The 27,856-nt window shown below is 35.7% G+C and overlaps 1 protein-coding gene across 2 annotated transcripts in view; it reads left to right on the top strand.

Moving 5' to 3' along the window:
* Positions 1 to 27,856, top strand: part of FGF12 (fibroblast growth factor 12) — a gene marked incomplete at both ends in the record, with an annotated part of 353,542 nt that overhangs the window by 176,878 nt on the left and 148,808 nt on the right. For both annotated transcript variants that reach the window (XM_082840461.1, XM_082840460.1), the window contains one exon: positions 7,256 to 7,359. In XM_082840461.1, the coding sequence (XP_082696587.1) occupies positions 7,256 to 7,359 (104 nt within the window). The remainder of the gene's footprint in view (positions 1 to 7,255; positions 7,360 to 27,856) is intronic.

The following is a 27,856-nucleotide window of genomic DNA, read 5'->3' on the forward strand; positions in this document are numbered from 1 at the left end:
AAAATAAATCATAAAAGATTAAATTTTAAAGAGCTGAAACCTATCACAAGGATTATAAAATCCAGGGAAGTAATAAAATATTTTAATTAATTACTTGATGTGTACAAGTCTATATATTTCTTTCCCATTATTTTGTTTGTATAATCTTTGAACATCTTTTCATATTTTATAATACATTATTTGTAGAAAAATAATTCAGTCCTTCCTGTAGCATGAGTAATCAACATTGGCCTTTTATTATTATTATTTTTTAATTTATAAAAGTTTACTTAGCTTCACAGCTCATAATCATTTCAGGTACCTATTGAGGATTGTTATCAAATTTGAGAATTTTTTGTTGTAAGATTTCAGGAAATTTCAAATCCACCACCCAGGTCCCCCAGTGAATAATTTGCTATTCATTTTATATATTACTACAATAATGCTATGTACCCAACAATCACATAGCCCCATTTGCATGTGTCAGCAAGTATTTATGTCTCATGTGTCTGGGGTGGTTGGCTAAGCAACTCTACTGATCTTGTCTGGCTTACATATCTAGGGGTCAGCTATCAATTAATTAATCTAGAATGGTGTCGGATGGATTACTGAGGCCACTCTGTTGTTATCTAGGTGTCTTACATCCTTTACCTGGGACCTGCGGGTTAGTCTGTGCATGTTCTTCTCAATGCCGTGGCAGAGGGGAAAAGCATAAACAAGCCAACCTGAGCTCTTTTTCAAGACTCTGCTTGCATTGGCTGACATCCTCTTGGCCAAAACAAGTCACATGGCTCAGCCCAGTATCAAGGGATAGGGCAGAATATCCTTTCAGAGAATTGCAAGTTTATATGGCAAAGCACAGATACAGGGAGAAGTGGAGAACTGGGTGTATCATGCAATTCATCTACCATTTCCTTCATTACGTAAAAAAAAAAAAGCAACCTTACTGAAGTATAACTGACATATCAAAAATACCTGAATGTTTAATGTATGCAATTTGATGAGTTTGGACATATGCATACACCCATGAAATCCCCTTTGCTTTTTTTTTTTTTTTTTTTTTTAGTAAGAACACTTAACATGGGATCTACTCTCCTAACAAATTTTTTAAGTGGACAATATAATATTAGTAACTGTAGGTACTATGTTTTACAACAGATCTCTAGAATTTATTCTTCTTGAATAACTGAAACTTTATACCCATTTAACAACAATTATCCATTTCTTCCTCCCTCTAGCTCCTGACAACCACCATTCTACGGTCTGCTTTCATGAGTTTGATTATTTTATTTACTCATATAATGGGGATAATGCAGTACTTGTTTTTCTGGGACAGGCTTTTTTCACTTAGCAAAGTATCCTGCAGGTTCAGCCATGTTGTTACATATGACAGGATTTTTTTCTTTTTAAATGCTAACATTCCATTATAAGTATATACCATATTTTCTTTATCCACCCATCCATCCATGGACATTTAAGTTGTTGCCGTATTTGGGCTATTGTGAATAATGCTGCAATGAACATAAGAGGACAGATATAGTCTCGAGATCCTGATTTCAGTTCTTTGGGATATATGTCAGTAGTGGGTTTGCTAGGTCATGGGTGGTTCTATATCTAATTTTTTGAGGAACCTCCATATTGTTTTCCATAATAGCTGCACCATTTTACATTCCTACCAATAGTGCACAAAGTTTTCAATTTATCTGCATCCTCATTAACATTTGTTATCTTTTTTTTAATAGTGGTCTTTCTAACAGGTATCAGGCGATATCTCATTGTAGTTTTGATTTGCATTTCCCTGCTGATTAGTGATGTTGAGCATTTTTCATGTACTTACTCATGATTTGTATATCATCTTTGGAGAAATGTCTGTTCAAATCTTTTGGCCCTTTTAAATTGGGTTATCTGTGGGTTTTGCTACTGAGTTGTATATTTAGGATATTAACTCCTTATCAGATGTGTGGTTTGCAGATATTTCCTCCCATTCTTTAGGTTGCCTTTTCATTCTGTTGATTGTTTCCTTTGTTGTGCAGAAGCTTTAAGTTTGATGTAGTCCCACTTGTTTATTTTTGCTTGTGTTGCCTATGCTTCTGGTGTCATATCCAAGAAATCACTCCAAAGATCAATGTCAAGAAGGTTTTCCTCTATGTTTTTTTCCTACGAGTTTTACAGTTTCACAGTTTCAGGTTTATGTTTAGATCTACAATCCATTTTGAGTTGATTTTTGAGTATGATATAAAATAAGGGTCCAATTTCATTCTTTTGGATGTGGATATCCAGTTTTCCTAACACCATTTGTTGAATAAACTACCATTTCCCTTTATTACCTTTTTTCTTAACTTTTTCCATGTGGTTCAGTGAATGAGTTTGTTACGGACCTCAACAGCACCAATTCCGTTATTTCATTTTTAAATATGAGTCAGATTTACGTAAGATTTAGAATGAAATACTCGTTTTGGAAAGAACAAGTTTGAGAAGATGCTTGAATGTCGGATTAGATGCTTGGATTCTTATTTGGCTTATAATTGTAGTCTTTATTCACCAAATGTTTACTGGGATCCTGAATCCTGAATATAAGCAGAATATGTACTACTATCCTGCTTATTCTCTCTCTTAATCTCTCTCTGTTTCTGTCTCTGTTTCTCTCTTTCTTTCTTCCTCCCCAGCTTTTCCCTTTTCTCCAAGTTATACAAGTGTGGTTTAGGTGTGATCCTTATCTTGGAGAGCTTATAAACTAGTTGTGATTGTGAAAGAAAAAATATTTTTTAAGGAAAATTAAAAATTGTGATAAATACAGTGTAAATCTAGGACTAGGGGAGCTGAGAAGTGAGAGAAGGCACTTGGTATTTCATTCAAGCATGGGAGGGGTTTCGGCATGACGATACGGGGAGAGTGACATTGCAAGCAGAGGCAGTGAAGTAAGCAAAAACATGAAGTTAAAAGGTAGGAAGAAGAAGATCAAATTACTAGAGGCAGTAAATAAATATATTAGAGTGAGTAGTGCAATGGAGCAGAAATGTATGCTGTGATTATATGTACATAACCTTGAATATTGGGCTGAGATGTTTAAGTTTTTAATTTTCTTTTTATCTTAAAAAGCAACTTTTTCCTAGAGACAATGTTCCTAGAAATAATGTGTCTTTTCATGACCCTTATAATCAATAACATTTATTGAATATAAGATATGTACATAGAACTGGGGTAGACATTGCAGAGACTTACCCTCAAGAGTCCTTAAGGATGGTGACAGATGCGTAAACAAATAATTATAATACCATGTTCCGAATACCATAACAGAGATATGCCCATGAAATAAATAATTATGGAAAAAGAAACAACTGTCTCTGAAGGATCTGGATAAGATTTGTGGTTCAGTTAAATAGGGAAGATAGGCTTTCCAAAAGAATAATAAATCCAGTCTAGTTAAGATCAAGGGGGAAACTTAGAACATAGCAAAAAGCTTTATGAAGCTGCTTATGGTGAATGGAATGAGTGATAGGTGATAAACTGGAAGTGTGGTTTACAGCTAGGTGCTAAAGGGCATTGAGGGTCAGAGTAAAGGCTTTGGATCTATCTTGTAGACAATGAGTATTCACTAGAGGTATCAAGCAGGGAACTATTAGCAGGGAAGTGGCATGAGTAGATGCATGGAAGAATGGTGTGGCCCAGTTCCTATGAGTTAGGCCAGTGGCTTTGAGGATGGAGAGGAAGACTGGAGATTCAGGAGGAATTGTCAATGCGTAACAAAGGACTAGAGCCAGTGTGCTATGTGGAAGATAAATAATAGATAAAGGTAAGTCATTTGCCATTTTTCAAGATTTTAGGAGGCAGATGCAGACCCTCCCAAAGAGAATAGCTTTTAGCTTTTACCGCTAAAAACTCTCATTCCAAATTGTTTACTGATTTTGTTTTTAATGGACTTGCTAAATCTCCCAAAGCATACCATCTAAAAGCCATCATCACCTTATGGTTTCTATAAAACTTTCACACAGGGTTCTTGTTTTGGTCCCTGCCTAGCTTTCATAGTTTTCTCACTTTTCTCAGATAAGAAAAGCTTTATAGTTGCTTTTTTTACCCCTGTTTTAGGTAAATGAACCAATGTTCTTAGCATTTGTCCTGGAAAATCTTTATTTAGAAAGACGTTATGTACAATTTTGGATTTCATTACTCTTTTTCATAAGAATCATCATCGAACTTGATATTTTCCAATGGTTACATTTATTTACAATATGTAAGTACCTAACATGTTTGTACCTTACGTGTTAACTCTGCTTTCGTCAGCAATTTCTGTCAGTTAGGATCAGGGTTGGCTCAGCGCTGCACAGACTAAAACAACAAGGACTTATTTTTCTCACATAAAACCCAGACCTACGTAATTGGAAGCTAGACTGGTGCCATTGCTCCACAAGATCCTCAGGGAAGACCCCACTCTTTCCAGCTCACCTGCCATCACTCGCTCAGGCGGAAGCCCTTGTTTTCATGCCCTGAGATCATCCAGCCACCTCAACTCATCCCCCTCCAAACAGCAGTAAGGCAAAGGGTAGGGAAGAGGGCAAAGGCCAGTTGTCTTTAAGGAAAGGGTCTTCAAGAGTACAGAGACCTTTCTGCCTACATTTCATTGGTCAGTACTGAGTCCATAGCCACAGTTAGCCGCAGGATATGCACAGAGATGTAGCTAAATCGTCTATTACTTTTTGAGAAGGTGAGAATGACTACTAGGGGAAATTAAACTTAAAAGGGAAGGAGGAGGAAATAGGATATTTGGGGCAGATAACCACATTAGCGAGCCAGAAAACCTTTGGTCAGTTGCACTTCCACCTGGGTTACCTCTCTGAATCTGTTTACCCTTCTAAAAATTAGAATAATCATTCTGTCCTAAATTCTTCATAGTGTTTGTGGTTGAGGGTCAAATACAATGATGAATTTATCAACACTGAAAATTGTGTTGCACAAAGGTAAAGTATTATTTTAAAAGTATTAAGCAATCTTCTGAATCAGTAGATATTAGTCAGGTGATGTGTCGGTTTACATCAGACCCTTTGGTAACCTTATTTGACAAGCAGAAGAATCATATATTAATGACAGATAACTCATATAGAGAGAACACATCTCTGCTTATGAAACACTTTCAAGAACATGATAATGCATTTGATTCTTCTGTCAACTCTGTGCAGTCAGGATTATTATGCCCATTCTACAGACAGGAAAACTAAAGCAGAGAGGTTAAATGAGTGGCTCAAAGGCATGTAGCTTCTCAGTGGTGAGTTTGGAAACTACTTTGTCTACAAATCTCTCCCACTTTTTTGTAATCCGTGTTGCTGCTTTAATCTCTACATATGCCACACTTCTTGTTGCCCATTTGGTAAAGTCTAGATCTGTAAGACTGGAGTGACAAACTCTCAGTTATTTATCCCTACTTTGTCTACATGGTGTTCTTTCCCATTCCTCCCCAACATGAATCAAATCCTTCAATCTGGCAGTCCATTCCTATATACATGCACTACCCTGAAGAGCCACTTACTTCCTGCCCTACTATAATGTTTATGATCTTCGCCTACTCAACTTCTGTCCCTTCTTTAAGTGTCAACTTGGGTCGCATCTTCTGTGTGAGACATTTCTTGAACACTTCAGAACACAGTTCTTCCATTTCCTTGAACTTCTGTAACATAGAGACTATATATAGAATGCATATATTACATTTAATTATAGATATACATTATACACTGTATCAGATTATTCCATATGTCTTAGCTCTCTCTGACAGTGGTAAGAATATTGGAGGAACAAAAACTAGTACAGATTCAACTTAAGGCAGCTATTAATTCTTAAGTGTCTGCTAAGATCTAGTCTCAACTTTCATGACAGTTGAGGGAAAAGGTTCAAAGAGGCAAAGAGACGGGTCTGGTGTCAAATATCTAGGAATTGAATCCTGCTGTACTAAACTTGTGGTCTTAGGCTTGATCCTTTACAACTACCAGTTGAACATGTGACTAAAAGCCAAATACTGTGTGGGTGTGTTTAGCTTACTATCCCACATTGAGAGAAGCCCAGAAAAATAGCATTCCTGATTAATGGTAATCCCTGGGTTAATTTATATATATATATCTTATATTCAAAACTGAGAAGATGACCAAAACGATGGGAATTTTATCAGTAGAAAAGATAGATAAGAACTTCTAACTAAGTCAGGATGTTAAAGTGAACTGCAAGGCTATTCTCTTATGCATGCAGTCATAAATGTTTAGTTCATATTCACGTTGCCATCTATACAGCCTAGTTATATGATTGCTTTCCTCCTTTATGTAATATAAATTCTTTCGGGATGGGGACACTGTTTTATGCTTATGCTCATTTTGTAATATTAATGTTAACTAAAATCGTGCTATATAGGAATATATAATTCATAGAAATACATTTTTGACAGAAAAATGGATTATCTTCTTATTTATCTTCTTTCTGGTGTTTGAGTACTTTCTCCAAGTAGACAAGTAGACTGTTGAATATTTTCAGTAATGGACAACCCAAATATTTAAAGACTACAAGCATGTTTTCATTTTATCTTAGGATATTGAATTAAATTTACGAAGTTGATTTTTAATGGTTTGTGCATAATTATGCATATATATATGTATATATATTGCCCAAGATATAAAATCTGTCTGTTAGAGCTTAAGCTATCTAGCAACCATTGATACCTCTATTTATCTATCTATATTTACATGTAAAAATGAAATATGTTACATGAAATATGAAGAGAAATGTTCTCCTGCCACTAGCATAGTGAAGGATGAGCCAGTGTTTTTGTGTTCATCTTGTGTGTTTAAGACAGTGTTCAGGACCACAAGGAAAAGAAGCTGTGGCATATGTTATGAAGATCATATTTTATTATTACTTATGATTCCAAATATGTTTTCTTCTGTTGAGAATTTTTTGGTTCAAATTATTTGTTTGTTAGAAAAAATCATCTTATACTGTTTGAGTATATGTTCATTTCACAGAGCAGAGATCCTGAACTCTGAGATCCATGTGAGGCCCTTGGAGTCCTTCTAATCTAATCCCTTTATTGCAGATGAGTTTATGTGATTTACCTGAAGTCACATAGTAATTAGTCATGGTGCAGAGACAAGAAGCAGTTCTCCTCACTCTTAGAACTCCTCTCTCTCTCCTAATTTCAATTCATAGGTTTTAATCTTCAAAAAGAATCATTTTAAGAAGCAAGATGATTTATTCAAAAGTTCACTGATCCTTTCCTCTCTCTTCCTTTTTTCCCCTCTAGCCCTCTTCAATCTAATCCCTGTGGGCCTGCGTGTGGTGGCCATCCAAGGGGTGAAGGCCAGCCTCTATGTGGCCATGAATGGTGAAGGCTATCTCTACAGCTCAGTAAGTACCTTGTTGTGTGTGCGTATGTGTGTGTGTGTGTGCACACATAAACTGGCATGGAGAGTAATGAAGTAACCGTTATTTTAGGGAAGAAAATTACAAGTTGAAGTCAATGTATATTTTCTGACCCAGTATATCAGGATTATTATGAAGATTTTATAATTTACAATGTTAAAGATCACACTCTGTTGAGAAGGAGCTAGTAACTCTCCATGTGATACAAATTCTCTTTTTCTGTCTTTCACTTCTAGAGGATAATCTTTTGAATTTTACCTTTCTGTTTAATTCAAGAGGTAAAACATTTTTCCCTTTCTCCTGTTACCTCTCCTTCAAGCACAGAGGATGGTTTAGGAAGCTAAATTCTTGAATTTGTCTGGGAGTCTTCTCTGGCTTGTTGTGGAGAAAAAAACCTTTCAGAATAGACTGTGTTTTTGTTTGTATTTAATAGAACTGTGTAGTACCTAATTTGTCAGATTCCTGGGATAACTGGTCACTTTAAAGACATGTGAATTGATGGAATGAGCTTTGGATTAGGGGCTGGGATATTTGAGTTTTATTTGCATTTCAACTACAATATTCCTGTGGGAAAGTGGCCTCCTCTCTTTGACTTAATTTCCAAACTTTTAAAATGAGGGTGTTGGATCTCATGTTGTCTAACATCTCTTTTGAATCTAAAACTAACAAAATTAGGTGGCATCAGTGGCTACCTTATGAGCCCTGACATATTTTAAAGTAGTTAATGGTCCCACTCTCAAGATAATAATTTATGCATTGAGAGAATGCAGCTGCACTGAATCTTCTGTATGTACATAATTCCTGCTCTGTTCTAAGGGAATTGCCTATTTGTAGTTCATGACGAAATATTCTTGAAAATCATGGTTACAGATTTCCACCCGTGCTTTCTTTGATCTCACTAAATAAGACAAGGTTATTCAGGAAGTTCACTTATGCCCACTAGATTCTCAATTAATTATTGAATAGCTTTTATTAAACTTTTTCAATCAATTAAATGAATCTCTGGTACCCTATGCTTGCTTACTAGTAGTACAGCTGTCATTCATATTAGAATTCTTAAAGATGCCATTTTACTCTTGAACATATTCACATCTGAATATGCATTTATATATCAGATGTGTACATACACATTTTTTCAATGGGCTACTCAAAATAATACTTAAAGATAGATACATTTTGGTCAAATAGTCAAAACAATGGGCTTTCATTTTTAATGTGTCATAATTCTAACATTTCTTAATGTCCAGTTATTGTGAATCTATATTTTTAATGTGAGAATTAAAATAAGAAAAGGACAGTTATTGTTTTGAATAATTCCAGTTGGTTAAACTTTTTTAAAAAAAGTTTTGAATGCAATACAAACTAAAATATTTAGCTGATCTTAGGATAGTATTGATTTAAGAAGGTAGACTAAAGGTAGACTATATTTATATTTAGAAGGTTGTTATTCATTTTTATATTTATTTAAAAGGTAATAATTCTGGTTGTAATTCTACAAAAACAGAGTTCAGATTTCTGAACCAGAGTTCATTTCCAAAGGTCTGGGAAGAAGAAAAACACAGATTATCTGACAACAGTATTGTAGCAGGTGGCAGCTGTATAGGAGCCCATGTGTGTTTTGTGTGTGTGAGTGTGTGTGTGTGTATGTGTTAAGGGGGTGCAGGCAGGGAGGGGTCCCCGTTGTTGGGTGCAATCCCAAAGTTCCTGGGAGAGGAGCCTGGGTATTCAGCATGACATAACTGTACTTCATATGTGGCAGCATTTTTAGAGATACATTTTTTCTTTTTTTCTTGCTCAGAACTAGGCTTAAGATACAGGGAGCCCATAGGAGAGGTTTTAAGAAATTCTTGACTAGAGAATTTTACTGTAGGTAGTTTTTGGAAAGGATCTAACACCTTAGTAAAACCAATAATGACCTGTTGAGTTACCTGTTTTCAGCTTTCCTCTTCACTTAAATCAAATTTGCCTCATACCAAGAATTGCAACCCTTTTCCCTGTATGGTACTGTGAGGCTACTGGGACAATTCTTCTTAATTATAAGCTGGGCCTCACTGACATTGAACATCAGGCTCCCTACTTTCAAAATCACTCTCTTTCTGGATAGGACTAACAGTATGAAATTCTGGTTTTTAATTTTAAGCAGGGGCATAGGCCTGAAGATTTTGTTATAGGACTAAAGGGGGCCAATATCGGGAGAGACAGACCTGAAAGAGAATTGGGTATCAAGGCTTCATCACACTGGTTTTGCTGCTTGTCTGTGTGGCATGTCTCAGCAGGAGAGCACCAGTGTGGCCAGCAACCTTGTGGGGAGTTAAAAACAGGATGTTACAGGCTTTCGTGATGTGCTTTTGGTATATGTTAAGGCTTGAAGTTATTTGAAAAGCAGTTTCCTACTTGATGTTAAACAGTGTAGCTGAGCACACCAATAAGGCCCATACCTGGAATTATGGTGGGCGCAGGGGGACTGGTGGTGTGTGTCTGAAGGCAAAACCCTAGAGGTCCTAAAGAAGCTAACATAGAATCCAAGAGAAATTCTCAAATGGTATCATTTATCTAGTGGCATTCACCTTGTCTGTATTCATATTTAGGCTAGGAATTAATTCCCCAGTTACTTCTGATTCCCCCTCACCCCACCCCCTTTACCAGGAGACAAAAGAGACAGTAGTAAAGACCAAGTGACTGTTAGGTAGCATAGAGCTAAAGTTTCCGGATCCATTCTGAAAATATTTTAATAGGGGAGTTTAATCCATAAGCATTTAATGAGATTGTTGATGCATCTAGATTTGTTTTTACCCTTGTAGTTTGCTTTTTATTTTGCTTCTATTTTCTTCTTCTTTATTTTCTCACATTACTGAAACATTTTCCTATTCTATCTTTATTCTTCTGCTAGTTCATAAACGTAGGTTATAATTCTAGTGTTTTAATGATTTAGACTTTTTTAACAGACATACGTATGTATATAAGTTGCTAAATAATAAAACATATTATTTATTTCTGTCCTTCTTCCAAACAGCTGATAGACCTTAGTATGTTTTCTTGCTTAGTAAACACCACCACCCTTCTCACCAATTGGATTATTTACACTTTAAAATTAATATGCACAATTAGTTATTATTCTATACTAAAAGTTACATTTATCAATCTTTAAAATAATTTCTGTGCACACAGGTTTTGTTTTTGTGTTTATCAAATTCGGTCCCTCTGAGTTTACTTTTCTTCTAAACAAACTCTTCCACTGTTTTCAGTGTGTGCATCTGTAGGTGGTGAATTTCCTTCATTCTGGTATCCGTGAAAATTCCTTCCTTTCACTTTCACTCTTGAATTACAGTTTAGATAGTTATACAGTTCTTAGTAGACCTATATTTCCCCCAGCACTTTGACAATTATATTCTATTGGTTTCTGGCATGTACTGTTGACTGTGAGAAGTTTGCTGTCAGTTTAATATTCTCTCCTTTGTAGGTTATCTATATGGAAAATTTTAAGGACTTTTTCTCTTTATACTTTATGTTCTGCAAATTCACTATAATGTCTAGTTGTAAATCTAATTAAGTTATCTTGTTAGAAATTCAGAATGCACTTTCAATCCAAAGAATCAGACTTCTCTAATTCTGGAAAGTTTTAACTCTTCCCATTTACATTTTATTTCTCTGTTATACTTGCCAGTCTCTTGTGCTGATAATATTTAAATCACTTTCACTAGAAACTTGCAAATTTATCTGCTCTAGAAATGATGCCATCTGTTTAGTGATTTCAGTCACTATGCTTTAAATTTTTGGATGTTTAATGGTTTCCATTCCATATCTGCCTGATCTTGATTGATTTCTTCCTGTTTTTACTATCTGGCTCTTTTTACAGAAAGTTATTAACTCATTTATCTCTCTGAGCTTTCTTATAATACTTGTTATACTTTTCCATAAAGTTAGTTTCTTTTGTAATGAATTCATGTTTCAATCGTTGATTTTGTTGGCTGTCATTTTTAGAATTAGACTGAGATTATATTAGACTTTAGAATTTGTTCTGCATGTGTTTGGAATTTTGGTCTGTAGGCCCATTTCTCTCTTTCTTTCTTCATGATCTTCTTCTTTTGAAGTCTGCCCTCAATTTCTAGCAAATTTTTGGTTGCTGCTATCCAACCTCCAGTGGTCCTAGTTTAGAATAAGATTTTAAGAGCGATTTCAAGGCTGCATCCTAGGGTAACACTGGGGTTAGGAAAGGGGGCCTGGGCAAGGGTATGGCTTGGTCCTGTTTCTCTCATTGTGAGTCTGTGTCTATCGTTGCATCTTGCTTAAAATACTAGCAGCATTTTAAAAAATACAGTTGATATACAATATTATATTAGTTTCATGCAATCTACATGGTGATTTGAAATTCATATACATTAGGAATAATCACCATGGTAAGTCTAGTAACAATTTGTCTCCATACAGTTATTACAATATTATTGATCATAGTCCTTATGCTACATATTACATCTCTGTGTCTTATTATTTTATAATTAAAAGTTTGTACCTCTTAATGCCCTTCACCTACTTTGCCCAACCCTACACCCTCCCCCCCCGCCATCTGGCAACCACCGGTTTGTTCTCTGTATCTATGAATCGGTTTTCATTTTGTTTTGATTGTTTTGTTTTTTATATTTCACAAATAAGTGAGATCATATATTGGGTTGGCCCAAAAGTTCATTCGGTTTTTCCATAACATCTTATGGAAAAACCCAGATGAACTTTTGGGTCAACCTAATAGTATTTGTCTTTCTCTGTCAGACTTATTTCGCTTAGTGTAATACTGTCTAGACCCAACTATGTTGTTGGAAATTGAAAGATTTCTTTTTCTTTTAAATGTTCCATTGTATATATATACCACATCTTTTTTATACATTCATCTGTTGATGGACACTTAGGTTGTTTCCATATCTTGGCTATTATAAATAATGCTTCAGTGAACATTGGAGTGCATATATCTTTTTGAATCAGTGTTTTTGTTTCCTTTAGGTAAATACCAAGAAGTGAAATTGCTGGGTCACATGTTCTATCTTTCAGTTTTTAAGGAACCTCCATACTGTTTTTTTTATAGTGGCTGTACCAATTTACAGTCCCACCAGCAGTGCATGAGTGTTCCCTTTTCACCACATCCTCATCAACATTTGTTATTTATTGACTTTTTGATGATAGCTATTCTGATAGGTGAGAGGTGAATTTGATCTCATTGTGGTGTTGGTTTGCATTTCTCTGATGATTAGTGATGATGAGCAAGTAGCAGCATTGTTTATTTCAGCCTTTTAAGAGTTGGAGCAGGAAAATTACACCAGTCCCTCGTGTGAGCAGGTAGCCTGGCTCTGGTCCTTTATTTTACACGGAGGGCTTTTATTCCCATTGACCTGACCGGAGTGGAACTTGGGGTCACACCACCCCCTTCAGGACATGAAGCCCAGTAGGCCTGCAGCTGCCACTTGCTCAGTGCTTTGTATTTCCATTCTATAGGGATGATTAACTTGCTTTGATCCTGGTTATGTCATTTACACCTTACATTGCCAAATTCAATGTCATGAAACTTTTCTTTATTTTCTTCTAGGGCTTTTATGGTTTTAGGTCTTACATTTCAGGTTTTAATCCCTTTTGAATTAAATTTTGTGTATGATATAAGCAAATACCAGTATAGATGAGGTAGGTCAAGAAAAGGAAATTCCAGTTCAATCTTCATTAAAAAAAAGTTTTTTTGATTGATGTATTGTTGACTTACAATGTTGTTTTAGTTTCAGGTATACAGCAAAGTAATTCCGTTAGACATAAATATATATATATGTATATATTCCCTGTGCTATACAGTAGGTCCTGTTGTTTATCTATTTCAATGTTCACTTGTAAAGTCAACATTTCTTATCCTATTTGCTGCTGCAGTTAAGGATGTGTCACTCCATACTGTTACAACATAATATCAAAAGCATAATTCTTTGACACGCCTTTAGAATTCCATGACTAAATCTGATGCTTCAGTGAGAGTAGACAATGTCGAGATTGCAATAATATACTGACTTTATATTGAAAAACTGAGTCAAGAGTTACTGAGAGGGCTTCCCTGGTGGCTCAGTGGTTGAGAGTCTGCCTGCTGATGCAGGGGACACGGGTGCGTGCCCCGGTCCGGGAAGATCCCACATGCTGCGGAGCGGCTGGGCCCGTGAGCCATGGCCGCTGAGCCTGCGCGTCCGGAGCCTGTTCTCCTCAACAGGAGAGGCCACAACAGTGAGAGGCCCGCATACCGCAAAAAAAAAAAAAAAAAAAAAAAAAAAAAAGAGTTATTGAGAAACATAGAAAGGGTCTCTGAGGAAGAAGAAAAGAGAAGGCCAATATTGAAAGTTATTGGAAGAAGACTGCTTTATACCCACAAAATGACAATAGGATATTTTTTATTTTCTCCTCTAATTTCTTTTCTTCCCCACTATCATAGATGTCCAAAATTTCTCATCACTGAGGATGAAATACAAATTTTCTCATTTTCTGCAGCCAAAAATAACTTCCACATTTTGCACTTTGGTAGGACATTTATCTGTATATTTCCTTTCTTTCTTTTGTTGGAATTATTTGTTTTCATGCCCTATCTATATAATTAGATGCAAGTTCCTTAAAGTTAGTAATCATATCTAATATAGATTAATATATACCATAACACTGAAAACTGCAATTCCTATGTAAAGATAGCTGTTAAAATTTTGTTGATCAGTTGATGGATGCATTTCATGCAGTTTAATTTTGACAATAATTCATTGGCCATCAGGTCTTAATGGTTGTGGTAATAATTTTCCTGATTGTAACTTTATACACTTTCCAGTTCTGTTAACTGACTCAACTTTGAATAGGCTATGACTATTCTATGGAAACATGGAAAATTTGCTAAAGGAATCTTATTGTGCATACTTCTCTGTGGTGAAGCTAATGTTGTATTGTAATTTTAAGAGCTGATGTTGTCGTGTTTTCCTTTCTGTACTAAATATTGCTTATAAAAGAAAAAAAAGCAAAAATTGGCAAGGATATCTTCTTGGGAAGCCGCTTGGTCATTACAATTCATCTCTCACTGGAAGAGTTCTGTTCCATAATGAAAAGAAATGGCAGTTTTTTAAAACACACATATCTAGAATAGAGGTACAAAATAGTTACCCACTCTGGAATTTGAGTTTCTCCATTAACTGACTTCCTCATGGAATGTTCCAAAATTTGAGGCATATGCAGAAATATTTCTTGGGTAATGGTATCTCTGAAAAGTCTCTAATATTGAAGGAGAGCAAGAGGGAGGGAGGGAGGAAGAGAGAAACAACTTAGCCGTTAATGCCAGATGAATCACAGAGTTTTGAAGTTACTGGTGCCTGAATAGAGGGAAGTCAAAAGCCAAATTAGAGGCTTGTTCAGCAAGTAGATAGTTAAATATTCAGTTAGGGTCATTTGCATAATTTTTCCTTCCATATAATTGTGGTTTTCTTGAATTTTATAACATTTCTTTTTCATCTTAGGTTGATTTTTGGCTATAGCACCTAGAAAATAATTGCTTATTTTGCCTACTGTTTTTTTTTTTGCCCTCATGTATATATATTTATTAGCTGAACTGGGTTGTTTTTAATCAACGAGAAAATATATATGTGGAATCCTGTTAGCCCAAGAATCTGGCTCTGTTGCTTGCAAATATGTGAAGTGAATTTTTGTTGCTGTTGTTGAAATTGGGTTGCCTTTCTTTAGAAAGAATCCAGGTCATTAGTTATACGTTCAGTAAGGACTAAATGATGGTAAGCATCCATTTTTACCTTATGTTTTCAGTAGTAAGTGGTGTTGGTTTTATTCCAAGAAATTATAACTTCTGGAAAACATTAATACTTTAGCTCCTGGGCTAGCCTTAATTGTAAAAATTAATAAGAACCTGCTATATAAAAAATAAAATATACTGAAAAAAGAATTAGCATATGTGTTTCCAGTAGCATTTTTCATTGAAAAGTAAAAATAGGATTAAGCTCTAAGAGCAGCACTAATGAGGACCTTTGGTTGAATCATTTGAAAATGATACTACGTTTTATATTTTTTATTTCTACCTTGCCATGAGGCACATTAGGCCAACATGTAGTCATATATCCAAAATTTCTCAATTGTATTTCTTAGGTCATTAGTGAATCAGGCAGTATTAAGCAGTATTTAAGAATGAAAGCTTTAGAAATAAAACTGGGTTTGAATCACAGCTCTGTAACTTACTTCCTTGTGTCATTGGGGAAATTTGTTAACCTTCTAGACTCAGTTTCCTTATATATAAATTGGAGATAATTATGAAAATACCAGCTTTATAGGATTATAGCAAGAATTAAATGAGACAATGCATGTAAAACCCTAGTACTGTGCCTAGTACATAGTCAATGCTCAATGTCTGTGATACATTAAATAAGATGCTCAATGTATCCTAAATCAGTTTCTTACCATCAGTTCATGAAGTTCACATAGGATAATTCTACCCGAATTTTCAGTGGTGATTCCTGGTTTGCCTAACCCACTATCTTTAGCCATCCTGGCCATGGGAGGTTGGTTGCAGAGCATCTCCCATTTAACTAGAGCCAATTAGTTTCAGGCCCAAGACTTGACTTTATCTGTTGAAGGAGAGTTGCCTTTTTTTTTTTTTTAAACTGAATTTAGAGCTGAGAGGATCAAGGACTACAGCCATCTTAAAAACACAAGGAGAAATCATATCTTAGAATGATTCCAACACTCAGAGGACAGAAAGTCTCTAGGTGGAAAGATGGAGAAACCAGTTCTTGTTCACATCCTTTGACATTGTACATGAAGACATACGTGAAGCCAGCCCTACCTCTGAATTTTCAGTCTTAGGAGCCCATAATTACCCTTCTGTATGAACCAGTTTGGGCTGTATTTGTTTTTAACCTGCTTAACTGATAAAGTGAACCAATTTTCAGAGTGTTAAGACTTTCCGAGAAAGCTAAAGCTCCATTTGTTCCGTGTTCTCTATGTCTTTTCTGGTGAATAATTTCCCAGTGGCCTCCTTCTGAAGAGTTATGACTTTACTATTGCTCTCTGGGCCAGCCTGATTCCCAAAAGAGATTATCTGTTCTGATTCGTTCTACCTTCCCTTGCCTGTTCCCCTCCAAAACCAACGTAAGAATTAGTCATTTTCGTATGTAAATGTTTCTTGGGTTTGTAACAAACAAATCATCGAAAGATAAGAATCAACTTTTCTTTCCTCTTGCCCCCCCCAGCATGAGCCAGTTTTTCAACTTTTGGGGACTTCTTCAAAATATCTCTTTATATAACTCCCTTGGAGGGAAATATATTGCATAAAATAAGTGTGTAAGCCCTGACTTTCATAGACTTCAGGGAGGGGAAAAGAGAAGAAATTATGAGTGCTAAATGCAGAGGGAAAATCAGTAGGTTTTCAGGTGAGATTTGAATGAAATCGAGATGCAGTGAAACAGAGAAACAGAAGCAATTCATTTTTATGACCAAGTCTGCAGATAAGTTCACGCTTTGAATAGATAGCACTGAGGAAAAGAATATGAAAAAACAAAACAAAACATTGTGATAGGTGGCCAAATTAGAACAATTGTCAGAGAAGGACAGATTGCAAAGTGCTGCATTTTGAGGAGATTTCAAGCCGACAGCCTCCTGCATTTATGGTGTACCTAAAGTTTGTTTCTGCACCACAGAATTTTAAAATCTAGTAGTTAAATTGGGGAAATGGTTTAGCTACATAGAAATGTATATGTCAAAAGTGACATATATTTCAGCTATCTCCAAATGGAAAGAAAGACATTTATTTTGAGTCCACTGAAAACTTCAGTCTCCCATGGGGTACCTATATGTCATGGTTCATCCAGAAGAGTTCCAGTTTATGCCTGATGTCTTAGTGTAATTATTGACACTACCTGTTTGACCCTCAGAAGTGTCCTGGATTAGGGTTTGGGCAATAATTATACAGTCATGTTACACATGATTCTACATATGACTCAGTGGGTGATCTGAGGTGTCAATATATGCACAAAATCTTACTGAATAATTTGAAAATTACCTGTTCTGATTTACTCCCCAAGACCAAATCTTAATGATAAATTTCTTAAGTTCACTTTCCTGTATCACCCAGTGATTGAGTTTGGCTGTGAGTAAAAAAGACACCCATAACAATGATTTAAAGGGATCAAAGGTTTAAGTTTTCTCACATAACCAGAAGTCTGGAGGTAGATAGTTACTGGTATTGGTTCATTGACTGGCTAAACAACCCTTGGCTAAAGGGCCAAGGTTTTTACATTTATTTGGCCTTTTCCTCGTGGTACAAGATGGCTCCTGCCTCCCCAGCTAACATGTATACATTCTGGGAAGTAAAAAAGGGGCACAGAGAAAGAGATGGTGCCTTTATCAGGAAAGAACACTTTCCCAGAAGTTTCAGCAATGTCCGTAGTGATGTCCAGTGATGACCATAGAACTGTGTCACATGGTCACCCCTAGGTGGACGGAGTGTGGGGAAATGTCTCAATTTTTTTTTAAAAAAATTTGAGCTACATATATTGCCATATTCATCAAAACCAGGGTTCTGTTAATATGATGGGGAAAATGGGTATTGGGTAGACACTTGGCAACTGCCCCACTTCTCCAGGCTGAGAATATAAATGTAGATAATGGAAAACTTTAGCACAAGAGAGTCAAAGAGACAGAGAGCAACTGAACAGATTGAAGAATAGATATGCATGTGTAGTTTCTTCATTAGGTAATGTAAAATCTTTTGAATTACTATAAATATTGGTTGAAAAATTTATGAATCTCTACTAGGAAGCTAAATATTGAACTCTAGAGACTAACGGGAAGAGATCTTACCTGTAATTTTATTCAGGTCCAAATTGATTAGAATTTCCCTGGGATTTGGTGACAGAAGCTTTCTGCTTGTTGACTTTTCATGATGGATCGCTGGATATTTCCTCTGAAATTTCTCTCTATAGCTAGGGCATAGATGAATAAGCACTGCTACTTCAACTTCCATTCTTCTATTTCACTGGATGGGTAAAAGTTCTCTCTGTAGGGAGCTGTGAGAAGTTGTGAGGGAACTGAGAGTCACTATGGAGTGGGATATAGCATATTGACTTGTAAGGGTATGCTTGCCTGTGGTTTCAATACAGATATTCCTGAAACTCCAGCAACTTTTCCATGCTCCCATTTAACCAATAATTTACCTATTTATTTAGTGTAGATAGTGTGGCACACATTGTCTTAGGCACTGAAAATGAAATGAAAAACACTTCCACTGTAGTGGGAGAACAAGACGACACATAAATAAATATGGAAATTTACTATATAGGATTGGTTTTTATAAAAGAAAAAATATATTTCAGTAATAGAGAATAATAGAGAAAACTAATTTAGATAGGATTGCCATGAAACTTTCTTTAAGGAGATGATATTCATGCTAAAACCTAAAGGATGAAGCAAAAGACCAAACCAGAGGAAGTGTACTAGCAGAGGCAGAAATAAGTGCAAAACATTCATAGGAGTAAAATGTTTATAAATCTTATTGTTTCTCACACATTCTATCATAATTCTTGCACCTGAAGTGCTAATTCTAATATCTATTCATTTTAATTTGCTCATCTATTTGATTTAAAATATTTTTACATATTGTGTGCTGAGTACCATTTTGGGTGCTCCAGGCATGAGAGAGGAAAAGAACAAACACTGCACTTTCATACCATAATAAAAGAATGAAATTGTTAAGGGTTATAAAGGAAGGAAGCAGGGTTATAGAAACATAATACATTTATGTCTTGGCATATTTTTTTAATTTTAAAATTTACATTAATTCTCATCATGAATTTCTTTCTGTTATTTGTGCTATCCTTGTATTTTGACTCTTTTTACATTGAATCCAGGAATAAGTTGTATGTTTTTTAAAAATTTGTATGCTGTTTATTGAATTCTTTCTTTATTATTAACATTCCTAAGGGATTTCCAGGAACTTTCTCAGTAATTTCAATGAAAAGACTTTATTGGCATTATCTTAAAACCTTGAAATCTGATTAGTAGCATGTTGCCAAAAATATTTATGTTTTAAAAAGTCCACATCACATACAAAAAGTAACTTAAAATGGATCATAAACTTGAGTGTAAGAGCTAAAACTATAAAACACTTAGAAGAAAGCATAAGGCTAAATCTTCATGACCTTAGGTTAAACAGTAGTTTTAGAGATATGAAACCAAAAGCACAAGCAACACACAAAAAAATTTCATCTTAATTAAAACATTTGTGCTTCCAAGAACACAATCAAGAAAGTGAAAAAGACAACCCAGAGAAGGGGAGAAAAGTTAGCAAGTCATTTATCTGGTAAGGAATGTGTATCTAGAATATATAAATAACTCATAGAACTAAAAATAAAAAGACAAAAGTGTACAAAGGATTTGAATAGACATATTTCCAAAGAAGATATACAAATAGTTAATAGCCACATGAAAAGATGCTCAACACCATTAGCCATCAAGGAAATGCAAATCAAAAACCACAAGGACTCACCACTTCACACTCACTAAGATGGCTTTATTAAAAAAGATAATAACAAGTACAGGTGAGGATATGGAGAAGTTGGAACCCTTATATACTGCTAACGGGAATCTAAAATGCCATAGCCACTTTGGAAAATAGTCTACCAGTTCTGCAAAAGGTTAAAGATAGAGTTACCATATGACCCAGCAATTTCACTACTAGGTATATACCCAAGAGAAATGAAAACGTAGGTCCACACAAAAACTTTTCTATATTAATATTCATAGCAGCATTATTTAAAATAGCCAAAAGTAGAAATAACCCAAATGTCCATCAACTAACGAATGGATAAGGTGTGGCACATTTATTCAATATAATATTATTTAGCAATAAAAGAGAGTGCTGAGGCATGCTACAACATGTATGAATCGTGGCAACACTATGTTAAATGAAAAAACCAGTCACAAAAGACAACATATGGTATAATTCCATTTATATGAAATGTCCAGAATAGACAACTCTATAGAGACAGGAAGTTGATTAATGATTGTGCTGTGATAAATGGGAACAGACTGCTACTAAAGGGTGGGAGTTTGCTTTTTGGGGTAATGAAAAAACTACAGTTGATTGTGGTGATGGTTGTACAGCTCTGTCAATATACTAAAAACCATTGAATTATACACTTTGAATGGGTAAACTGTATGGTATGTGAATTATATATCAATAGTGCTGTTATTAAAAAGTTAATTCTATTTAAAATATCAATTTAATCATGATTTAATGGAGATTAAAAAGTAAATAAGATCATTTTCCCCTAATGGATTCCATACACATTAATTGAATTGTATTTTTTGTTTGTTTAAAGTAACACAAAGGTGTGAATTTCCTCACAACTGGAGGGGCGTGACAGAACTTTAATACTCTGGTGCAAAAAGTGGAAAAAGGAGTACGAGCAGAGTAGAATTTGTTTTCATTGTGAAGATGTGTTCTACAACTGTAAACACCATTGATTTTGACCACAAAATACTAGCTATGAGAGAAGAGTTTTTATAATAAGATTAATATTTGCTGTGACATTTTAATTTACTTACTGAGCTTGGACCTTTAAATTATTACTGTCAGGGCTCTAAAAATTTATACCTGCCTATTCATGTGGTGATACTTTTGGAGGTATATGTTTAAATCACAGAATATATATATATTTTCCCTCTTTGGCTCAATTTAAAAATGTTTCGTGAGGAAATCTTGAATGTTTTGTACCTTAAAATTGCATCTTGGAATATAGAAGCAGCTCATGCAACTCAATATCCAAAAAACAAACAACCCACTCCAAAAATGGGCAGAAGACCTAAATAGACATTTCTCCAAAGAAGATACACAGATTGCCAACAAACACATGAAAGGGTGCTCAACTTCACTAATCATTAGAGAAATGCAAATTAAAACTACAACGAGGTATCACCTCACACCAGTCAGAATGGCCATCATCAAAAAATCTACAAACAATAAATGCTGGAGAGGGTGTGGAGAAAAGGGAACCCTCTTGCACTGTTGGTGGGAATGTAAATTGATACAGCCACTATGGAGAAGAGTATGGAGGTTCCTTAAAAACTAAAAGTAGAACTACTGTATGACTCAGCAATCCCACTACTGGGCATATACCCTGAGAAAACCATAATTCAAAAAGAGTCATGTACCACAATGTTCATTGCAGCTCTATTTACAATAGCCAGAACATGGAAGCAACCTAAGTGTCCATCAACAGATGAATGGTTACAGAAGATGTGGCACATATATACAATGGAATATTATTCAGTCTTAAAAAGAAACAAAATTGAGTTATTTGGAGTGAGGTGGATGGACCTAGAGTCTGTCATACAGAGTGAAATAAGTCATAAAGAGAAAAACGAATACCATATGCTAACACATATATATGGAATCTGAAAAAAAAAAGGTTCTGAAGAACCTAGGGGCAGGACAGAAATAAAGACGCAGTCGTAGAGAATGGCCTTGAGGACACTGGGAGGGGGAAGGGTAAGTGGGACAAAGTGAGAGAGTGGCATGGAAAATGGACATATATACACTACCAAATGTAAAACCGATAGCTAGTGGGAAGCAGCCACATAGCACAGGGAGATCACCTCAGTGCTTTGTGACCACCTAGAGGGATGGGATAGGGAGGGTGGGAAGGAGATGTAAGTGGGAGGAGATATGGGAATATATGTATATATGTAGCTGATTCACTTTGTTACAAAGCAGAAACTAACACACCATTGTAAAGCAATTATATGCCAATAAAGATGTTAAAAAAAAAAAGAAAGAAATATGTGCCATGCTAACGCTAATCAAAAAAAATTGTTTTATTGAAGTATAGTTGATTTACAGTGTTGTGTTAATTTCTGCTGTACAGCAAAATAATTGTTATACATATATATATATATATATTCTTTTTCATATTCTTTTCCATTATGGTTTATCACAGGAAGGTTTAGTTTTTTGTTTTGGGGGGTATTTTTGGCATGCGGCATCTTAGTTCCCCAACCAGGGATCGAACCTGTGCCCCCTGCAGTGGAAAAGCAGAGTCTTAACCAGTGGACTGCCAGGGAAGTCCCCAAGGTTTAGTATTTTTTAAAGCCTTATTTAGCTTGAACTTTCCTTTGATATTTTGAGTTGTCTGTTTTGCCATTAGATCTGCCAGTGTCACTTACCCTCCAACTTGGTTTAACATTATATTCGTTTTGAGTGCTCGGGTGATATGTGAGGTACTATATGATTGGGAGGGTTGCAAATTGGTTTCTGGGTTTTTTTTCTCAGAGTTTACTTGTATGCCTTTCTAATGCCTGATTTTTAATATAGGTATTGTCAAGGTGTGGTTTTTATTCTTGAAAAATTTTAATGTATCTGCTAATTCATTATCCCAAGAGTAATTTGGCATTATTATAATAATGTAAAATAAACATAGATATGGAGTATTGAGTAGTAGATTATTATAATAAGGATACCTTTCTTAAGACTTTTTAACTGTGTTTCCTGGTTCTCATTCTCAAATCCATACTTACAAACAGGCTATGTTTTTGGTGCCTTATTATTTACAAAATGAAGAGACACAGGCAGAGTCCTCGCTAAGATGTATTATGTGAGAATGGAAAATGGAGTTGTATAGCCCTTAAGTCTCAAGTGAAAAATGCAGAGGGAAGTAATTGGCCACATCCCAAACTCTTTTGAGAGGCTGATCCAGTAGTCCAAAATGGAAAATGAAGTTTCCAAAAAAACATTCCCCAAAGACGCATGATTCATTTTGTGTGGCAATAAATATAACTCTTTGAACACTGTTAGTTATTTGGCTAGTTTACTGGAGTCCAAGTGTACCTAACTCTGCAGATCAACTTCTCAAAAACTCTTAAAGCCCATCCCAAATGTTTCCCCTGAAAATCAGCTGTTTGTTGTTGTTATTTTAATTATCTTTGTAGTATCGAAAGATCTTCCGAATCTACCAGTTCTATCTATGCTGTCTAGCACTGTGCCCACTCTGGCTTTATTTTTATGGACCCTCAGTTAATAAGAGTGATCATAGAAGTCAGCTACACTAAATCAGTGGCTCCTTTCCTAATATTCACAAAAATTAGAACCCGATTACTGCTGAAACATCTCTAAGAGGGCTTTATTACCTGAATCGTACACTGGAGATGACCGTTAGGATCTTCTTTTTTTTTTTTTTTTGCGGTACGCCGGCCTCTCACCGCTGTGGCCTCTCCCGTTGCGGAGCACAGGCTCCGGACGCGCAGGCTCAGCGGCCATGGCTCACGGGCCCAGCCCCTCCACGGCATGTGGGATCCTCCTGGGCCGGGGCACGAACCTGTGTCCCCTGCATCGGCCGGCGGACTCTCAACCACTGCGTCACCAGGGAAGCCCGATCATCTTCTTTTTACTGTGCCATTTTTGGTTCTAGTCCTGCAATGTGGAGTCACAGAGAATGTGTTAATTGCTTAGTAGCAATTGGCACATGGCACATGGTGAGTGTTCTAAAGCTGTTGACTGTTGTGATGATCAAATGAGTTTTTCTACCTCTATGTCCATTTTATCTCCATCTCAGTCGTTATCCATATATCTATCTATGTATCTGGGTATCTATTTATTTATCTTCCATTACTTAGAATGATGACTGACACCCAGTAAGGGCTTTAAAAGTGTTTGCAAAAATTATTATATATATATATTTCTTTCTCACGTGATGTTTTCAACTATTTGGTGAACACAAACATTATAGGAAGTGATCATGGTTTTCATGAGAACATTAACCAGTTCCATTTCTTTCGCAAGGAAGTTAATAAATACTATTTATTAAATAAAGTAACGAGCAATAGAATCATTAATTTTGTAAATTGAAGGAAAGCTATAAATAATTTGGTTCAATTCCTCCTTTTTTCAGATTAGAAAATAGAAATTTAGACTGAACTTTTTTTCATCCCTTTATTATTCAGAGCTCACTCTTTTGTTTATACTATATATCTCTCCTGAAGTGTGATATTATAATCTGTGCAAGTGATATTTTATTAGTTTCTGCCCTGGTTTAGCCCTTGCTGAATACTAGTTGACTCTCTGGGACCAGCAAGAAACCATTCATGGTCAGGAAGTATTGGTCAGCAATACAGGGCGGGGGGAATTAAAATTCATTCACTTGCCTCTTAGAAATATCTGTTTAAGAAATTCTTTGATATTGATTTACTTTCAAGCATTGATTACTTTTCTCCCTGAAGGTAACAGTTTTATGATCATTCTACTGGTCTCTAACAATGGCTTACCTGATTTACTGATACGTAAAAAGCCTACAGAAATGTATTTTTTCATTGACTTTATACTTGCCCAGTAACAGCATTGGTCTTTATTATGTTTCAATGGGTGACGTGAATTAGATCCATAATAAGCTGAATCCACGCTAAATGCAGCTGTAATGTAGGGGAACCAAGATGGTATTCCTGGCAGCGTTCTCATTATATGTGCTTTACTTCCATTTGGTAGTCATTTCTGTAAGTTCCAAGGAAATTTCCTGCTATGAAAGGTTTTCTCTTACTGACATTGGCTAAAGAGACATTAGACCCTTATTAGGTGTGTGTTTTGCCTTTGCTAATTCTTTTCCCCTGAGCCAGCCCCAGCCTTCTTTCAATAGAGTTTGCTTTGCTTCCCATTACATTACATTCCAAACAAATCCCTACTTTGTATTCTCACTTGTTCCACTTATCACCAAAGCCTTCTGATAGCTCAATCTATATCTAACTTTTCCTCCATTTATCTACCAAAGCCCCTTTTCTAGAATGTCTCACTTTATGTTACACAGAAGGTATTTCCTTGGCCAGATCTTTGGTGGTCAACATGATGCCTCTCAGAAAAATATGCCCTTTCTCCCTCATTGGAGAGTCAGAACCTCCAACTCTTCTCCGTTGGGGGTTGAGGCATATTTCTATATGAACCTGATAGAGGTTATGGGAATCAGTAGGTTAATAAGGCTTCTATAATGGATCAATCTGTGCAGGAGTTTCCAACTTACTTTTCTTCTTCCATATGATAGAGACCATATAAACAAAAACCTTCTTCTTCCATATGATAGAGACCATATAAACAAAAACCTTCATCCAGAAAATGTTTCTGCCTGTGCATTTTTGTGTGCATTGTTTTTATTTATATTCAAGCAGCTTTCATGTTTGTGGTGTGATGAGATCCACATAAAAACTCCAGAGAGGTTGATCAGACCAGTGTAATTATCACTATATTATAAATATGGAAAATTACTCAGAGGTGATAGGGATCATTAATACCAGTATCCAATCTAAGATTTCCCTTCCTTACTTGAAAAATGAATATTCCTTTGCTTGCAGTAGTAAAGGATTTCTATTTAAGAATGTTAACTTCTTTGTTTATTTTCCATTTGAGACAGAATATTGGTTATGGTGTGTCTGGAAGGGTAAAGACTGCTTTGAAGATGTGAGAACTGGGAATAGAGAGTTTGGCTGGGAAGTGGAGAGGGAGGCAGTCAGAGAATGGGCATCTCAACCTGTATTTCTGAGAAGGAAAAGAAAAAACAAAAGAATCATCTGTCTGCTTAAAATTTCTTTTATATTTAGCCTTTTAAGTTTGTATGAGAATTAAGTGTGTTAAATTTACTTTTTTTATTTTGGTATCTTGTAGTGGTGCCTACCATCCTAAGCATCAAGATATGGTATACAAGAGGGCCAGCAGGACACAGTATTATACTCTTGTGCAAAATGATTCAGGGATTCTATTTAAAGTAGTTGAGCATCTGTGAGTCTCTGCTTAATGTGTTTATATGCTTCTTGTTTTCTTTCTTCCATTTCCATCTTTCCATTCTCCTTTTTCCTCTCCCTCCATCCTTCCCTCCTTTTCTCCTTTTCTCTCTCTCTGTTTATCTCTCTCCATCCCTCCAACCCTTCCTTCTTTCTTATTTTTTTTTGGTATAATCTTTATTTAACAGACATTCATTAAACATGTGCTATATACAAAGTGAGGTAAATGCTTTAGATGCCTGTAATACAAAGAAGGATATAGAACTTATACTTTCAAAGGAGCTTATAGGCTGTCGGAGTAGGTGGTAATACAAAAATCAAGGCATTCAGGGTGGAATCTGCCGAAGTTCTGAGTACAGAATAAGCAATATTGTAGATATTCTAAGTGCAATACTGAGGTCATAGAATGGAGAGGATATTTTAAAATCTTGGCCTGAAAATATATTTCATATCAGTAAGTCCTAGTGATTTGTATCCAGGAAAATACTGGCCACTGTGACCTGTTCTAAATCATATTAAAGATTCTATTGTCATATCACATAAAGTAGGTATATGTGATAACATATATCACATCTTTTAATATTAGAAATTACTATGTACAAATGGAGTTGAATGAGAAATTGACAACTCTAGGTCCCTTAATTAAGATCTCCTGTTGCCTCCTTCCTATGCAGGAGAGCAAACTGGTAGTAAGATAGATAACAGATACTCTATTTTGTAAGACCTATGAGCAGCTGGGTGCTTGCCACGGTTGCTTACTCAAACTTGCAGAGACTATCCCACATTTGTATTTATGTGTGGAGAGGGAAAGTGATAATTTCAGGGAATAATGGAGAGGTCACACGAGGAGGGGACAAGTGAAAGCAAAGTCATTTTTTAATGCCCAGTAGGAAATGTAGAAAGCTTGGGGATAAACCTTTTGCAGGCACAAATGTGTCAAAAAGCTGTGGAGGGTTTATACTGTGCAAGATCCCTTAGATATGTGTGTTTTGGTTCTACAGCCCATTGCTTTGGGGCCATTGAGTAGGAATAATAGCTCTATCCAACTTAACAACCCCTCAGGTTCTCACAGTATTAAATGAAAATGATGATAATAATTATGTTAGTAATCATATTTGAATGCTTACTACATGTTTGGACTCTATAAATTTATTGATTCAATCTTCATGGCGACTCCCTAAGTTATGTCCTAGCATTATCTTCCTTGGACAGGTGAGAAAATAAAGATGAAGTGATTTACTCAAGATTACCCATATGGGAGATGAAGCTATTAACTCTATTAAATACTGAGTCTCTAATAATAAGAAAATGTCAATATTTATTTACATGTGGTGCTTGGTAGTTTCAAAGAGCTTTGACATCCACCATGAGGTATATTAAGTCAGGTTATTTATCCTTTTTTAAGAGGTAAGGCATTTAACTCCAGGTCTATTTACTCCAAAACCTAAGCAGAATTCACTGCACTCTGAAGTCTATTCATAATTTAAACCTACATAGATGTGTCTAATTTTAGACAAATTTCCAGTCAGATTGGCTAAAATCTAATAGTTTCTTATGCTTGGGAATGTACATTTTAGTCTCTTAGTAATTATCTTATGCATTATACAGTCTTCACTGGAGTTACCAGATAAATGAGATGTCACTGCACTTAACAGCAAGGATCACTGCTGCTAGCTTTCGA

Source organism: Leucopleurus acutus (genome assembly GCF_964270905.1).
Source record: "Leucopleurus acutus genome assembly, chromosome: 5".
Classification (NCBI taxonomy): domain Eukaryota; kingdom Metazoa; phylum Chordata; class Mammalia; order Artiodactyla; family Delphinidae; genus Leucopleurus; species Leucopleurus acutus.